Source organism: Colletotrichum destructivum, chromosome 6 (assembly GCF_034447905.1).
Source record: "Colletotrichum destructivum chromosome 6, complete sequence".
In the NCBI taxonomy this organism is placed as follows: domain Eukaryota; kingdom Fungi; phylum Ascomycota; class Sordariomycetes; order Glomerellales; family Glomerellaceae; genus Colletotrichum; species Colletotrichum destructivum.
The window spans coordinates 2,043,556-2,061,035 of NC_085901.1; the positions used below are offsets into that span (position 1 = coordinate 2,043,556).

General features: G+C 56.0%; 5 protein-coding genes across 5 annotated transcripts; 3 read left to right on the forward strand and 2 right to left on the reverse strand.

Annotated features, from left to right (window-relative positions):
- Positions 1–115: 115 nt before the first annotated feature.
- Positions 116–679, reverse strand: CDEST_09816 (uncharacterized protein; the record flags this gene model as incomplete). Its single annotated transcript, XM_062925974.1, has 2 exons — positions 116–120; positions 559–679. 2 exons carry the CDS (start codon positions 677–679, stop codon positions 116–118), a joined length of 126 nt encoding a protein of 41 aa, XP_062782025.1.
- A 1,303-nt stretch (positions 680–1,982) lies between these two features.
- Positions 1,983–3,317, forward strand: CDEST_09817 (Putative oxidoreductase FAD/NAD(P)-binding, NADH:cytochrome b5 reductase). The gene is made up of 3 exons (XM_062925975.1): positions 1,983–2,445; positions 2,503–2,580; positions 2,641–3,317. Exons 1-3 carry the CDS (start codon positions 2,181–2,183, stop codon positions 3,189–3,191), a joined length of 894 nt encoding a protein of 297 aa, XP_062782026.1. The 5' UTR covers positions 1,983–2,180; the 3' UTR covers positions 3,192–3,317.
- Positions 3,318–4,181: 864 nt separating this feature from the next.
- Positions 4,182–9,276, forward strand: CDEST_09818 (Putative VPS9 domain, ankyrin repeat-containing domain superfamily, PX domain superfamily). The gene is made up of 3 exons (XM_062925976.1): positions 4,182–4,840; positions 4,900–7,839; positions 7,896–9,276. Exons 1-3 carry the CDS (start codon positions 4,501–4,503, stop codon positions 8,597–8,599), a joined length of 3,984 nt encoding a protein of 1,327 aa, XP_062782027.1. The 5' UTR covers positions 4,182–4,500; the 3' UTR covers positions 8,600–9,276.
- A 2,767-nt stretch (positions 9,277–12,043) lies between these two features.
- Positions 12,044–15,748, forward strand: CDEST_09819 (uncharacterized protein). Its single transcript, XM_062925977.1, has 2 exons — positions 12,044–13,199; positions 13,263–15,748. The coding sequence occupies exons 1-2, from the start codon at positions 13,192–13,194 to the stop codon at positions 14,971–14,973; spliced, it is 1,719 nt and encodes a 572-aa protein (XP_062782028.1). The 5' UTR covers positions 12,044–13,191; the 3' UTR covers positions 14,974–15,748.
- A 646-nt stretch (positions 15,749–16,394) lies between these two features.
- Positions 16,395–17,045, reverse strand: CDEST_09820 (uncharacterized protein; the record flags this gene model as incomplete). The annotated part of the gene is made up of 3 exons (XM_062925978.1): positions 16,395–16,574; positions 16,654–16,765; positions 17,038–17,045. 3 exons carry the CDS (start codon positions 17,043–17,045, stop codon positions 16,395–16,397), a joined length of 300 nt encoding a protein of 99 aa, XP_062782029.1.
- Positions 17,046–17,480: the final 435 nt, after the last annotated feature.

Sequence of the window (17,480 nt, forward strand, 5' to 3'; positions counted from 1 at the left end):
CACATACATGTATCGATTTGATAAGATACTCTTGAGCATCTGTTCTGCAGTAATCGTTCATGGGCCTTTAGATTTTCTTCTCTGATATCTGTCCCCTGTGAACCATGCACGTAGCTCAAACTCTTTGGAAGATCAGCCTGGGAAAGGCACGACAGTAGATAATGTTGCCTCAGAAATGAACACTCCTTGCGAGAATGGGGAAAGAAGGATTTGCACGAGGTGATCATGCCGATAAATCCTTACATCCTGCGCCGGCCAGGCGTGGTTCAAGCACTACAAGAACACTCATTTAGACATAGAACCAGTAGTAGAACCCAAACACACACTCAATAATCCATTTTCTAACGAGGTCGAATACTTTGCTAATTGATAATCCTTGCCCCATATTCAGCAAGCTTGTGCTAGACTGCTTGTGTTCTCATTGCCTATTCCCTTGGGGATCATTTTGCGTGGGTGTCCGACGTCCTTGGGGATCGTTTTCCGTGGGCGTCCGACCTCCCTGCGCAAATAACATGGCGGTTATGCAGTTGTCGCATGGCACTCCCTGGTGCCACGTACTCTTGAGGACCTTGACGCTAAAGCACTGGTGGATGGGGTCGTTGCGGGCAAAGTGGCAGTAACTCTTCTTCTTAACGACCGAGTGATTACAGGAGAAGAGGAACTCCTCGAACTCGCACATCTCGGCGTCTACAATGGTTTTGTTACCGTTTGCGAAATTCTTCGCAGTGTGGGTTAGTTCTGCAGCTGTTGACTGTTGCCGTTTGTTTGGATTCAGGTCTTTGTTTTTAGGGCTCGGTTTTGTTTCTGAAGTGATATGGCCCAATGTGGTAGAACAGAAGCACGCCATTTATAGGAATCTTCTTGCCCTGAGAGTCGCCTGTTCAGAGAATGCTATGCAGTGATTCATGATCTGTTTTGCAAAAGGTGACACCAAACAGAAAATTCGTGCAACGAATCGTGACATTAGCGGCTGTTAATATGTCTAATGGATTGGCCGAGCCTTATTCACCGATTCTGAATGCCTGCTAAGTGGTGGGCATCTATGGTATGCAGATCTCTTCACTATGGCAAGACGTGAATGTGGAAAAGAGTATCACAGGTATGATACAAAAAGTTGTAGAATGGAGAGTGATTCCTGTAGCTAATCTTTCAGCATAAAATAAACAATTGTGCAAGGCAGCGTGGATATTAATGTAAGTCACAATGCCCTGTCTGTCATGTCCATCGACACATACGTCGCCTATTAAATAATGCCGCTTGCTGTCGCCTGCTAATTGGAAGCCTTAAACATAGTAAACGTAAAAATGCAACGCAAGATAAACCATGAAAGGTTTGAAAGTTACGTCAATAGGATGAGAAAAAAGGTCAACGAAGTCGATCAACAAATAAGTGAATTTCGGCCGCGCGATTGTCCCTCCACAATTGTAGACAGACCTTGCTTCGCAGCAGGCATCAGCTTCCGTCAACTCGGCACATGACCTATGAGAGAACAAGCGTGGGGACCAACGGCAGACAGCACGGCATGAATGCCGGGATCCTTGAGGGAACGCGAATCGTGTCGCGTCGGTTCAATGTTTCGTTTCAGTCATTTTGCTGATCTCGTCCGGTCTTCTTGCCGGCGGATGTTCATTCCGTTGTGGTTGGTTGTGCTGCAACGGAACTCGCCAAGACGGCGCCACATCATCCGCTTCTCTCCTCCGGCCGCAATGTCCGCGTCGTGGAAACCCTACCGAACGGCACCGCAACTTGAGTTGATAGGATTATAACGGCCGATAGAGCGGTTGCGGAAGCAAGAGAAGCTCAACTCCCTGCTGTGTAGAAGTCCTACCGAAAACGCGAAGTCGGGCTTGGTGATTTGTCTTTGTCCACGCGGTCGGTGCTTACACGCCCCGACCGGTCCCGGACATTTTGGGGATGACCGAGATCATACCGGCTGCGTCGAGACGCCCCCCCACCCTCGCCTGATCCTTCAAACTGTCTCACCCGACCGTGCAAGTCCACATGGGCAAGCTCAGCTCGGTCCAGCTGAGGCTGCGTCTGCCTTTTAAACAGCCGTTCACCCTGCAGGACAGCGGCTGTCAAACGTCAACCCAAGACTTGCATCCAGAATCAGTGCGCCGAAAGATCGACTACTCAGTTTCTTTCACCCAGTCAGTCAGTCTCATACTCGCCTCGCATCAATGGCGTCAACAGCTTCAATTCGCCGCTTCCGACCGGCGTCCATCGCGGCCACCATCGCCGCGGGAGGTATCGGCTTGGGCGTCATCTCAAAGATGCTCGTCGGGAACGCGTCCGCTGAGTCGGATGCGCCGCCAAAGGTCTTTGGCGCGGGGCCCGCGTTCGTGTCATTACCGCTGGAGAGCGCGGAGCAGATGAACCACAACACGAAGCGGCTGCGATTCAAGCTGCCACAAAGAGAGGCCGTTAGCGGACTGTCACTAACATGTGAGACTCAATTTGACACGTTCACTTGAGTGAGATTGGAGGTTAACATCAGGACAGCGGCTGTCCTCACAATGTCATGGCCAAAGGGCCGATGGCTCCCCGTCGCAAGGCCGTACACACCTGTGCAACCCCTGGGTAAGACCATTGCCTTGAACATACAATAAAATAAAAGCTGCAGTGGTAACAAATGACCAGATGACACCGGCTACCTGGAGCTCCTGGTAAAAAAGTACCCGGACGGCAAGCAGAGCACACACCTCCACTCCATGACACCAGGCCAAACGCTGCTCTTCGCCCTGGCCATCAAGGGCCACCAGTGGAAGCCCAACAGCTACCCGCACGTCACGCTGATCGCAGGCGGCGCGGGCATCACGCCCATCTACCAGCTCGCGCAGGGCATCCTCCGCAACCCGCTGGATAAGACGGCCATCACGCTCGTCTTCGGCGTCAACTCGGACCCGGACGTCCTGCTCAAGAAGGAGCTTGAACAGTTTGAAAAGGAGTTCCCCGGGAGGTTTAGGGCCGTGTATACGGTCAGCAACCCGGCACCGAACTCGCCTCTGAGGAAGGGCTACGTAACGAAGGAGCTGTTGCAGGAGGTTGGTGCGGTGCCCAAAGACGGAGCCGAAACCAAGGTGTTTGTGTGCGGGCCGCCGGCGATGGAGGCGGCGTTAGTCGGGAAAAAGGGTACGTCGGGTATCTTGCAGCAACTCGGGTACCGCAAGGACCAGATCCATCAGTTTTGAGGGGGGAAAAAGATGAAGGATTGTAAGATAGAGAACGGAATTCTAGACCACCTGTAAAAGTTCAACCTAGGGTATCGGCTGGTGAGCGCTTGCGATTGCATCTGGATGGAACATGAAGGCTGGTTTGTGGGCTTTGGACATCAATCACAATAACCCGCCTTGCTAGCTCAATCGGTAGAGCGTGAGACTCTTAATCTCAAGGTTGCGGGTTCGACCCCCGCGTGAGGCTCAAATCCTCACCGCGATTGGCATAGCCACTCAAACGGGTTACTTTTTTTTTGCGACTTCTGAAATGGCCTTTAGTTGACTTAACATGTTTTTTACCCAATTTGCAAGCCTGGGTGGATATGAGTCAGGCCAACAAACGCATCTGTTGGGTTGATGAGTGACAGCTGAGCCTCTTAGGGAGGGGCAGATGAACATTTTCTCGATTCGGAAAGAACCAATTGTCGCTGCTGAAGGCCTGTTTCCCGCCGGAATTTCTTCACTTCCAATTGCGCATAGACCTTAATTAAGTTCAAAAGCATATGGACAGCTTCCATCCAACATGTCATTCCGCCTGGTCCATCGCTAGCAGCGCAACTCTAGCTGGAAACGGGCCAAAAGACAAACGTTTGCATGCATCCATACTTACGAAATGGATGTGGCTGGTGTCCAAGAGCAAAACATCAAAGGTACCGAAGATACTGGGTGCGGATTGGGGCTGATAAGATAAAGTTGCCTGAAGCCGGCCCGGGGCGGCGATGCCTTCGGAAATCCGCTTTCTCCGCATTCCGCTCAATGCCCCGTATATTCCGGCAAATCAGATCTTGGATCGGCCACAGAGTGGACCCCATTTCCTCGTAGCGAACCTCTCCAGCGCCGAGTCGGGCCACGGGTGCCCCCTGGCCGTGGCTTCCAGTGCAAGTGGGACGTGCGGCCTGGGTGAGGTCAGTGCCTGGCCCACATCAGCTTCAACACCTTACTGCTATCTGTCCAGGGGAATCGCGATCCATCCCACACAGCCTGTTCTTCACCCTGACTGAATCGACTTTACCCCGTACCATCTTAGCGATCGACACTTGCGATTTCTCGACGACCTGCGCCCGACGACGAATCTTTCGCATCCTCGCCGGCCTCGATCATTACCCAGCGAACCCATTATTTACCAGCGTCCGTCCTGCCGTTCTTCTTCTACTTTGCTGACGACCCTGGCACCTCCGTGCCTGCCATCTCCCGCCCGACCCTCGTTACTCTATCCCTTCTCCCTGCAATCCTGGCTTCCCCGGCCGGGTGAGCTGGTCGAGGACGTCCAGCGCCAGTCGAATGAATGCAACCCCTAAATCCATTCCTCGCCGCCTTCTTCCGAAGCTCCTTGCCGTCCCAGTGTACGCCGGTACATCACCACATCCTCCTGGTCCCGACCACCGACGTCCTCCTCACATGCCGCGAGATCGAGAGCGGCTCGACCTTCAACGAGGTCGTCACCTCAGAGGAGTTTCTAGCTAGTCATGTGCTGCGCATACCGGCGTCCAACACCGCCGCCGCCACCGCTGGGGGCAAGGAGGGGGCGCAAAACCTGCGGGAGCTGAGGGGCAAGGCGAAGCAGTATCAGACCATCAATGGTCGCACAGTCGTTATCAAAGACACCCACGTCTACAGTAATAAAGGTGCGCCTGCCGAATACGGGCATTCTGCCGACCACCACCAGCTAACACCCACATGATAGGCTTCAAGTCGCTCGCGCAAGCACAGCTGCTCAACGATTCGACATGGTACCCCGACTTGCTCGAGCCTCGCCAATGGCTCATCTACTACATTTCGCGACCGCTGGTTGGGGTGTGGGAGGAAACCAAGATTGAGCCTGCGATCCTGATTGAAGGCATGGCGAGACAGCGGGCGCTCGAGCAGAGTCGATCACCCGCCGCCGCCGGCAGCGAAGGTGCCATGCTGCCGCGCAAGAAGGACATCAAGAGCTTCCACGACCTCCTCAATCATTTCCCTATCATCGCGCGGCAAATGCAACCCGGCCTGGAGAAGCTATTCCGCGAATTTTCCACCGTCTTCGAGCGACCGCTGCCCCCGCCCCCTTCGGCCTTCCGAATACCCGACCCCGCGCCTGAGGGACCGATCACCACGGCGATGAAGAAGGCCAGATCCAACAGCATGTCTGCAGCCAGAAGGCCAAACGGCGTGCCTAATGGACTGCCAGTGACGGAAAACTTCTACGCCGAGGACGATGAGGACGTGATGAGGGCATCGCTCGAGACTGCCGTGACGGCGGCGATTGACCTGTTTCAGGGCGTCGACAAGCAGCAGCTTTCGATGCTGGGAGCCACGACGGATTTAACTGGCCCACTCGTGGAAAGGCTCATCGAGAGATATGTCTCGGAAAATGTGCATCACCTCTTGTTTCCTCGTCTCAGTGCGTCAAAACGCCCTTACGACCTCGAACTGGAAGCCAAAGTTCGACAGATGGAGTTTATCGACCTGTCTCAACTGGGAATCGTCATCGAAGGCGGCTCTCGGGGGAAGCACGAACTGACGATACAGCTCAGTCTGGCCGTCGAGGAATTCAAGAAGTTGACGAACGCCATGAGCGCGCAAGAAATGCTTGACTTGCTGCTGTCGACCATAAAGCTTGTAACCCATCTGACCAACTCTTCCCAGGCGCAAACGGCCTCTTCGTTCGAAAAGCCAACACTCACCGTCAACGCTGATACTCTCGTTTCTCTACTGTTGTTCGTGGTCATTCGAGCTCAAGTGAGACACCTACACGCCCGACTCATTTACATCCGGCACTTTATCTTCATTGACGACGTTGACAACGGCGAAATGGGTTACGCTTTGAGCACGTTCGAAGCTGTACTGGCATACCTTGTTCTGGACTCGGCCGGACTGCGGAAGGCTAGTCGTCGAAACAAAGCATTGTGGGACGCTGCTTGCAATGGAAGCCTGGATGACCTGAAGAGGATTATGGAGCCTGACTCCAATGCTATCATTGATGACGACTTGTACGACTCACCGGAATCAAGTAGACGACCGTCTCGTAGCTGGAGCTACACCAATGGCTCTGCATCCAGAAGATCGTCTACTGCTCTAACGTTCTCGGACCGTTTCTCGTCAGGCTCTGGCCTCAGTCATGTCTTTCCGTTCCAGGCCGAGGCCAACGGTGGCGAGCTCGAGTTTCCTTTGCCGCCTGTCCCTACGAAGGTCAAGAGGGTTGCAATGGATACAAGGAGTATGTCGAGTGGGTCCGAGATATCTTACCATTCGAGAGCGACGAGCAACGGGACCGTAGGCAGCGCGCTGGAAGGAGACATCAGCATCGATCGATTATCGCAGACGCACAACTCGTTCGGCGAGTCCATTTTGATGATGGCCGTCCAAAACGAGAGGCCCCAGCTGCTGCGGTACCTGTTGTCTCTGAACGAGTATTACTCGCCTTCGGTGGTACTAGACGACATTAACAACGAGGACACCACCCTGTTTAGTGCTGCGGTCCAGCTGGGTCACACAGAGCTGATAAACATCATCCTCGAGTTTGTCATGGCCTCGGCGTCAAGAGAGCGGCTCGTCGAGTATTTGGCCCAGCAGGACATCTGGGGGCGCAGCTGCGCGCATTATCTGTTCCATGCGCCGTTTCTGATATCCCGGATCGGCAAATTAGTCCCCTGGCGGCAAAGGGACAAGAACGGACAGACACCACTGTTTGCGCTGTGCCGGTCGTATGACCATGTTCACTACCGTGAAATGGTGGATGCTGGCCTCGATGCGGCCGCGGAAGCGCAGGGTGACGGGCTTTCACTGCACGTCGATGATCATGTGGACGCCAAGGGGAACACGCTGCTTCACATTGTCAACGATCCCCAGCTCGCCCTCCGAATCCTCCAGCAGTGCGATGTCAACGTCAACGCTACTAACGAAAAGAAGTTCACGCCGCTGATGGTGGCCAGCAAATACGGCAGGCTGGACATGGTCCGGACATTGTTCATGGATGCAAGCGTCGACGTCGCAGCACGAGAGCTGCGAAGCCTGACGGCCGTCGAGCTAGCCAAGGACGATGACATACGAAATAAGATTGACGACCTTGCACTCTTCAGCATGCCCCCTGCCGCGGATGGCCGCATCACCGGCGTCGTCAGGGCTTTTTTTGTGGAGGACGCGACCATCCGCCTGGTTTTGAAATCGGCCGCCCCGGCCGACCACATGAGCTACACCGTTACCACAAGCCGTCGGAATCTGTCCGATTTCGAGCATCTCGGCAACCTGCTTGCGCTTGAGAACCCGGCGTCATGGATCCCGGCAGTCGCCGGCGTGCGGTCACCGTTTCAGATACCCTCAAAGCCGTCGAGAGCGGTGCTGAGGGATATACAGACGCGGGCCGACTGGTTCCTCAAGATTATGCTCAACCACCCGACGTTTGCGACGCACGAAATGCTTTGGGAATTCTTTCTGGTGCCTGACATCCAGCTAGGCATGATGGAGCAGAGGAGTAATCTAAAGGCCGAGACACGAGCTGAGAAGGTCCGGGAAGAATACGAGCCCGTGAAGGATGTGCGCGAGGTCGAGCAGTTCGTGGATCACGCCAGGGAAATGGTGCGCAGCGTCAACTACTCGACCAAGAGCGTGGCCAGAAGAGTCAACTCGATCGCCATTGTTGCATCCGGTAAGCAAGCTTTGTTTCTCTGGCCTGATGGGTATTGGACACGCTGACCATATTAGATCTCCACGATGCATCGGCTCTTCTGCACCGTGCCGTCTCGACGCTACCGTTCCTACCGCCAGCTTACATCACAGCACTCGAGTCGTACGTCCGTTCGATTGCACCGATGCAGTCAAACCCTTACGTCATCTTCCACTCGACGTTTTTGGCATCGCAATCGACGATCCAGGCCCTTTTGTCCGCTCTCTCACGGCCGCCAGCCCAGATTGCGCAGATATCAGTCGCGCGGAAGTCGGTGGAAAGAAACTACAACTCGCTCACACGGTCGACTCGATGGCCACTAGGGCTGCTCGACGACACACGACAGCGATTCAACGAAGAGAGGGAGGAGAAGGCCCGGCAGTCGCAAGAGCAGGTGGACGACCTCGGTCGAGAGCTTCGATACTCGCAGCAGGTGGTGGCCGGGGAGTTGGCCGGGTGGCAAGACCTGCACGAAAAGATGGGGCGACGAGCGATCAAGGAATTCGCCAAGGGCATGATGATCCAGGAGCGGCTCCGGCTGGCCGGGATGATGCGGGCCCTGCGCAGACTGCGGGAAGGCAAGGCGGAGCTCGAGAGGGCATCCGCTTCTTTGTCAGGCGTTTCAGGGCGGTCGAGTGTGAGTCAATCGACGCACGAGGGGACAACGGGGGCGTGGATGGGGGGGACAGATGCAGGCGAGGGGGCCAGCAGCGGCGCGAGGTCGGGAGCAGGTGATGGATGAGGTGGCGAATGGTGCAGGACTCTAGCTTCTGCACTGACTTTGAGTCGGCAGTCCATCGTTTGCCTGGGATGGATGGGATATGTCGGATGGGGTTAGGAGACTTTTTCAACACCATGGACGAGACGCGTGGTATGGAAGATGCGACGCGTCTGGGCCAGGAGCGGTCGTGAGTGGGCGGTGGCAGTATTGGCGGGACGGATGATCAGTCCGTCGTCGCACCTCTTCGACATCGCACCGGATGAATGCAGGCAGAACAATGTGTGTGTGGGACGGACGGGATGGGATGGGGGATGGGATGGGTGCCACATCACCTGCATGAAGCACCAGGCACACACAGACACACAACACACAACCCTTTGAAGGTCATTTCCTGATCTCTACTCTCTCAATAACCTTTCTTGCTTGTCTTTTCTTTTTTCTTCTTTTTTTTGTTCTGTGTAGCAAGTAGAGCCAGACAGACCTCTTGTTCATTTTCGGGTTGTTTTTGTTTGACGGATACCCTTTCGGCGTCCTTGGCGTGTTGGGGGAAAATGTACTAGACACGCACAAGCCTTGCCCTCGGTAGGAGCCGAGTAGTTCGAGGACGATTATTATTATATCACCCTTTTAGATAAACGGATACATGAGGATAAACTAGACAATGTCTGATCCATTTCCCTCGAATTCAATGACGGTTTGTGGGGACGGGGGGGTGAAGTGACGGTGAAAAGACAGCGGGCAGAAGTCGAGGATGCCGGGCGAGCTGTTGGCCGCTAGTTGTTGTGGTCTGGTGGGCCAGCCACCCGATCCCCCGGGCAGTTCCCGAGTAGCTTGGTTTGCTGGCTGAATGGCTGGCTAGCTGTCATCCACATGCATTTGTTTGCCCCGTTCTCGAAGACGTTGGACACCAACCCGAACTTGCCGGGGGAGAGCAATGATGTCGTTGGGGGGAAAACCAGTGATCGATTCGCGACCTTCCCCCCCCCCCCCGGTCTCTGTAGCAGTCCAAGTCAAGGTTCCCACAGACGATGGACAACGAGATGTGAGTCACCCTTCCTTGCGAAGCCAAGGACAGAAGGGAAAAAAGAGTTCGTCATGCATGGCGAGCAAGGCTAGTCCGCTCTCTGTAGTAGTAGTTGTGTATCCCGGACCGAGGGGGGGCTGGGTGGGCATTGAAGCCTAGCTAGGCTAGGGTGGACGGAGGAAGTAAAAAAAAAAATAGAAGAGGATTTCAGAAACATGGAATCGAAGAAACGAAAATGGGTCGGTCTTGAAACATCCCGAGAAGACGGCTGGGCCAATGAAGCAATCGAGACACGGTGCCTCGCCTCGCAGGGAACAGCGCGATGCCGATTGGGTGGATGGGTCAGAACTGGTTCGTGGACTGATCAGTTTTGGCAGGTTGAAGGATCAGCGGCGCGTCAAGATTGGGCGAGATGATGGCGCGTGGTGGAGGACCAATGGGAATAGAGAAACTGGGGGAGACGGAAGGAGCACGGACCATAGATATTGAGAACGGACGGTGGATACGTGTGGGGACGTGTGGAGGGCACGGGCCATGCGGGAGCGGGAAGGAGAGAAGGGCCCAAAAACATCCTGTAGTGGGGGGAAGCGGAAGCGAAGAGAGACACAGACACTGGGCAGACATTTGGTTGCTGACTGGCTCAGTGTGGCGCTTGAGACAAGAATTCTGGACGAGAGCCTGGGGGGGGAGACGAAGGAAAAATACAAGGAAGAAAGGCTAAGCGCCCGAGTGCGGCTGTGCAAGTGGCGGCGTGCCCCCCTCCCCCCGCCATGCTTCACCTTGCGAGCATGAGACTCGTACTACATGCGGTAATGGCATATCGGCCGAGGTGAGGACAGAAGAGAGATGGCCGGGTTCAGTTCTGCTCCCAGAGGCGGGTCACGAATGACGGAGCAGAGACCGGCCGGCGACTAGTTGCCTTGCCGCCCCCATGACGAAGAGAGAGCCCCCGAGAACTGCTACTGCTCTGCTGTGTAGCTGTATCGTCGCAGACGGCGGTTGTGCTGCGTGGCTTAGGCTTGGACTACGTACAAGGGCCTGAGGGCGTAAGCAGACAGGCCAGACGAGACGAACGTTTCCCGTCATCATTGTCGGACGACATTAGGGGCCCGGCTTCGGGGCCATCGAGGCTTAGGTCAGTTTCGAACGCGTGTTCGGGAGTCGTTAGAGGGTGAGACTGGCAATCAAGCAGGCGGCTGACCGGCTGCCTCCTCTTCCTCCTCATCTTCGAGCCCGTTCTCGAGGCCATTCTCGAGGCCGTCCTCCGCCTGATGTTCGTTTGACTTCACAGTGTGTGTTGCGAAAGGGTGGAGCAAATGAGGGACTGCAAGCGCCGTCCGAAAATCGGGGGGAAGAGAGGCTGTTGTGTCGCCCGTAGCCGCCCGGGCGGTTAAGGGAGCCGGGCGGCTGTTTCGAGGACACCAAGCGGGTCGAGACTGGGGGGGAAGGGGGGCCGGCTGTTTCTTTTCTTGTACAGTGCAATTTCGGAGCGATTGACGCCGGACGGTGACATTCGGAGTGGGAGGTTGTCTTTGGTGGGAGACTTGGACGCAGCATGATGCGACAGCCGCCGGTAATCTCGGTAGGCGCTCGGCTGGGCTTATTGCGAGACATAGGTGGTGCTCAATGTCGTGGGCAGGCGACAACGGAAGTGAGGCGAGCACTGCACAGGACATTGAGACAAATTGGTCGACTGCTCAGCGAGATGTACCGACAAAGGGTTGAGAGGTGAAGTGCGACAGGAGGTGTGAGCGTGTGACGGACGAGTTGGGAATGCCCTCGCGAAAGTCGTTCTGTTGACGCGTCGCAGGGCTCAACCCAAGGTTGGCGCATCGCATGCCACGACGACGCATGACATCGCGTCGGAGTATGGTTGCACACGGACGCGGCAACACGAGGCGCGTTTTTGTCCGACGACGAGGCGCATCTCAGGGTTTGTTGATGTTTGCGTCGTCGTTCGTTCGTCCCGTCTGTTGATGTGGGGGGGGGGGGGGGGGGGGGAGGGCCGAGGACGAGAGGAAGCCAAGGAAGAAGCTACACTAGCCAGAGGCTAATGCACGGCTCAACTGCCATGTGTCTAAAAATGAGTCATAAACGCCCTGCAGGGGTGTTTCTGGTGGGATTTATGGAAACTAGCCAGAGGAGCAAAAGAGCGGTTGAAGGGTTTGATATGCAAGACAGCTGTCGTGGACGGTGAGTGGCTGCTGCCGTACTGTGCTTAGAATAACAGAAAGAGACAGTACAAACACGTGCAAAACAGCAGCTATGCACAGTGCGCATGGCAAGCGAGTGACGTCCTCAGACTCCGCCCCGAAAAGATCCACTCACACCCGCTTCCAGGATACGTACCCCCGGCCGTGCTTCCCCCCGACCACACTGGGAAAGAACATGCACGCCGGTTTTCCTCTACCTTACACAGCGCACAGTTACTCTGTACATATCCCACATCCCACATCCCACATCCTACATCCACCGCAGCCGGTCGCCGGTCGAAGCCATCAGCTTCTCGCCCTTATTCTTCTCCATGCATGAGCCTTGCATGTACTTTCCAAGCGGGAATCCATCCACGCACTTCTCTTGCCCCGTGTTTCAGATTTTGGGCTCTCTCAACGCCCCGGTGGACCGACTTGGACCTCCCAAGGGGACCATCTTCCATCATGATGCATCCATCCATCTGTAAGTCTCTTTCTCTTCTGCAGTAGCCCCATTCCACATCGTTTTCCTTGTTGTCGTTCGTGGTCGGGGCCGGGGGTCACAGACAACAGACACACCGTCTCTGTTCTTTTAGCTCTGCGTATATCCCTACCTATCCAGCGATACGTATCATACGGTCACTCACTGGTCCGTCTCTGGTCTCGGCCCACGATCTGTCCAAGGGACCCTGGGAGCACGAGCATCTCCATCCAAGCCGGATGCGTGCATCAAGAAACTCCACCGCTGCGTTGTACACACACTCTCTCTCTCTCTATCTCTCGCTTTCTCCCCAGTCTCCATGAGTGTGCAGATGCAGACACCCAGACTTCAACCCGACGACGTTACGGTCAGTCCCAAGGCTAGCCGGGGGAGGGGGTGGGTGGGCGAGGGGCCGCGGCGACGGTCAGTCGGCCACACACCCACGCGCCCTCGTCCTCTCGCCCGGCCGTCAGTCGCGCGCCGCATCACCACGACCACATCCATTGGGCTGCGTGCCTCAAACTCGAGGATAAAGATGTCCTCTCTCCCGCGCCTCCTGTCCCCTTCTGTTGGCCCTCCTCTCTCCATCTTCATCTCGTCTCCTCTTTTCTCCTTTTCCACTCTCATCCCCTCCTCCCTCTTCTCATCTTACTGTTTTCACTGTTTGTCGGTTTTGCTATTGCTTGCATATCTGGAATCCAAAACAAAAGCTATACACTTAGATCTCGAAACACTGGCCTCGTTGAACGCGGCCAAACTGTCCCTGCTTCACGGCACCTCGTCTGCTATTACAACTCCTCGCTCGCAAACCTCAAACACCCAAGACTCTGGAGCCGGCCTCCTACCTCAAATCACGAAACACCATCTATAATTTCGTAATCGTGTTCTTCAAGACACAAGCCGACTCGCAGTCAATATGTCCACGTATGTTATTCCCCCTGCACCTTGCCTCATTCACACAAGCCCTGCTGACACAATAACCCCCAGTCTGGCAGCGGACATGTCGTTTGACTTCATCTTCCCCTCGTGCGAGCCATCGACGCCGCCGAGTTTCTCTTTCGACCCCTCCCTCCTCGACCTTCCCTACCATCACAACCCAGGCCACAACCGCTCCCGTTCCAATGGCTCTGTTTACTCCTTCGTCTCCACTGCCGAGTCCACCCCGGATTCCGTGAGCACCCGCATGACAACACCTTCCCGTGCCTCGCCTCCCATCCGCCAGCACGGACCCCTCCTGCTCCCCAAGATCCGCTCCCAGGACCAAGCCATCGAGTCGCCGCCGAAGCGCATCAGGACTTCGCCCAAGACCCGTGTGTCGGCTCCCAGACGGACCACCCCCTCCGCCCCGACCACCAACGCCGTCTCCCGTCCGGCTCACTCCCGTAGCTTTACCAACCCGGAGACCATCACCTGGAACATGCCTTCCTCCTTCTGCAGCCAGCCTGAAGACCAATCCACCTCCTCTCTGCTTTGCTCGCCAGTCATATTCGCCGATGATATGCATTCCCGTCGTGCATCCACCTGCAGCCTTGACGGTTCGGCCCTAGAGAAGTTTGGCTTCCCGACCTACCGCCAAATGCCCTCATACGTACCCTCGGCGGCACCTCAGCCCACCACAGAGGCGTACATGTTCCCTTCTTACACTGTACGCGCGCCATCTCCCCTCAGTCTGTCCACCACGGCCACCCCGGACCCGACTCCCAGCACGACGCTCCTGACCTACCTCACCGAGTCCAACCCGGCTCCCTCTCTGGTGCGCACAATTTCCTTCCCTCTTCGGGACCCCAATACCAAGCACTTCTGGTGGGACGTCCGTCAAATCCGCCCATGGTCCACTTTCAACGCCTCCTCGGTCCTCTCCCTCCCCGGCGCTGCCGCTCTTCTCAACTGCCCCGTCCCGGCGCCCCTTCTCCCCACTCCGGCCCAGACGGCCCGCCACCCGGAGACCGAGGCAGCTCTGCACAGCATCTACGCCTCGCACTACCTTCCAAAACTGAATGCCGCGCTCGCCATCTCTTCCAACCGGCCCATGCAGCTCTCCGTTCCCGCGACGTCGGCCAACGCCAAGCACTCCGACCTCCTCTTCACGGCTTCCCCAGCCGGCGAGCCCGCTTCCGCGGCGCAGATCTTTGGGGGCAAGCCTACGGCCCGCGTCGTCGGTCTCGTCCGCTCATTTGACCGCTTTAACACGGGCATGCGCGTCGAGGGCAACATCAAGCGCGTCGAGTACCTCCGCGGCCTCGCCGCCCTGCACCACGCCATGCGCGAGCACTCGTGCCGGTACGGTTTCATCCTCACCGAGATCGAGCTCGTCATCGTCCGTAACGGCCCCGAGACGGTGCCCAACTTTGGCTTCCTCGAGGTCACGTCGGTGCAGCTCGGCGCCGTTGCCGACGACGCCGATTGCGAGGTTGGCGAGATCCCCCTGACGGCGTGCCTCGCGCTCTGGGGCCTGTGCATGATGGCCGGCGACGACGCGCCGCAGGGCCCCCCCGCTCGCGTTGCGCACTGGAAAACGGAGATCGGAGCGCCCGCCGAGGGGACGAGGCGCAAGGCGCTGCCGCGGGACGACTGGATGCCCAAGCCGCAGCTGGCGGAGAAGAGGGAGGCCAAGAGAGCGAGAGGTTGGATCATGCCCGAGGACCCCATCGGTAGGAAAGAGTTGGGCAAGAGGGGTGTGCGCTACGGCGCTTGCTGAGATTCTGGGGCCTTGTTTCTTTGAAGTTTCTTGGATTGGATGAAGATGAGTAAGGCGTTTGGAAAGAGGTTGGCTGGCTCCAATACTCTTGGGTACACGACAAAAGGATAATGGGGATATTAACGGTAAAGGACTGGAGAGTGAACTGGGATGGGGAGTACAAGGTATGAACCTAAAGACGACTGGATGAGGCGGGATGATGAACGAGTGATGATGAGTGGCATTTTTATTCATATGCATGTCGCTTTAGTTGCTTGTAATTACACCAATTTCCATGTTCAAATTAAAATATTTCTCTGGCTTGCTGGATGATCCTCCTTGGTCGACGGCTGATGAAATGAATGGAGGGTTCCTCCCATCAGTGGCGTGTCCCGTCCTCGTCTGGTCCAGGCCCAGGTCCCAGGACTTTGTCTGAACGAGCGCGCTGGACGAGGTAAGCTTTGGCAAAGCAAGGACCAGGCCGAGGATAACCGTCCATCCAGACCGCTCCGAGGCTTTGGACCATGTTTCATCGCTGGGCAACTCACGATACTGCCCCCGGAGACCTGCTTTTGGCCACCCGGGTATGATTTAACAACGGTCATTCTTCCAAAGTCCCCTTAACCTCACTCACCTGTGTATCTGGCGCCGTCACCAGCTAGAGCCTCGCCGCGGAGTCGCCGCCAGCACGTCCGGCCATAGACTTCTACCATACACTCATTTCGCCTATCACACTCCATTCAAGCAAGTTTCACATGCCGACATGTGTTCTGTCGCCCACCTCCAGCTGATTTCCATCGGCCTAGCTGCGGCCATGGCATTGGGTACGTCGTCGCCCCCGTCCATGCAAATGACACGAGCACATGATCCTTTGCTCCTGCTTCCTCTATACTGCAACTCGCCGCGTGTCACGCGTCTACGGAACCAACACTGATGGCTGGACTAAGACGTCTTCGAAGAGGCTTCGCGGGCCGCGCCCGGGTCACCGGCAGCGGAGATCTGCAAGATGGTCGGCCCGGCGCCGTCGACCGACGCAATGTGCCAGGACGGTTGGGAGAAGGTGTGCAAGAACGAGAGGGGCCATGAGCGGGAGTGTCGGGCGGGGGCGATGGTATGGTGTTGTTTGAAGACAGATGAGGGGAGGGTAATGGATGCTGATTAACAGCATTGAGATGTCCGAGCCAATGGGCCAATTTGGTCACCGGGTCAGGGGTTGGGCGAGCAAAATATTTGGTAGTACATGACCTGCTGCAGTAAAGTCCCTGACGAGTGTTCCGTGATACCCGCGCGCACTCAGACGTCAAGCAGAATTTCTTTCAGTTCTATGCCGCGCAAAGTCCTTCGAGGCGGACCAAACACGTTGGTTTTATTGGCAGCCCCTTCATCCCACACAGCCTTTGACGGTCAACTCCCCCCTTCCCCCCCCACCCCGATGCCCGCCGTTAACGCCTCCCGCGGTCAAAGTACGTCCTGATCCCCGTGACGGCGACCCAACCGATGACGACGACGGTCACGGCCAGCCGCACCTCCCGGACGACGTCCACGGCGGCGGGCCCGAAGTGGATGGCGTGGACGTGGTTGATTGCGCCCGAATGCGCCGCGGCGACGCCGAATTGTTCCATCTGGAGTGTGTGTTAGTTTGGCGGCCAAAGTCTCACGGCAGAGGTTCTTGCTGCGCTTGGCTGAAGGGGCGGTACAAACCTCTGCCGGTTTGATGATGAATGGTCGGTGCGAGAGGATATCCCGAAAGGTATGGTGTGGGTGATGAAGGTGAGTTGAGTTGGCTGAGTGATGGAGAACTTCTTTGGTGGGTCTATTGGATTACGTCAACGACAGATTATCTGTGTGAGGGTCTAGGTTGAGTAAGTGTGTGTGTGAGAGAGAGCCCAATAACACGAATAACAGAGCCAGCAAACCCAACAACACATCAAATCTCTCCCTAGCAAGACATTTTTCATGCTATCTGCTTTTTGAGCCGTAAATGGTTCACTTGAATGATCCCTTCAAGCTAGATGTGTTTTCACCGCAATCGAAAACTCGTGTAAGCCTCCCAATTGTCACCTTGAACAAATAACGGCATCCTACTTGGCCATGAAGTGCTATTATTACTGCTTACAACGACAAATATCATGTATCTAAAACTCCTGAATGGCTCTTTGGCCGTATGCAAGTCCCGACCATTCAATGTTCCAACTCACTGTATCGTCACACAAGCCACAAGCATCAAGCATGATCTCCCTACATTTGAAATGCTTCAACCCTAACTTCATGGCATGAGCCCGAGTCGAATGTAAAAAGAGCCTCAAGTACCTCTGGCAACTCGGAATTTACTCCACTGCAGAAGCCGGCCAACAAGAGCTGCCCCAATCCTTGTCCGACGCGAGTTGACAACTCCCCAGCACGCAATGCTGCAGGCCGAGGCGCAACATGCCAAAGTCGGAAGGTCAAGCAATATCTTGGCGCCCTCAACCGCCCTGCGATGCGACGCTGCAGGGCTTTTGCCAATGCTCATTGCCGGCGTGCGATAC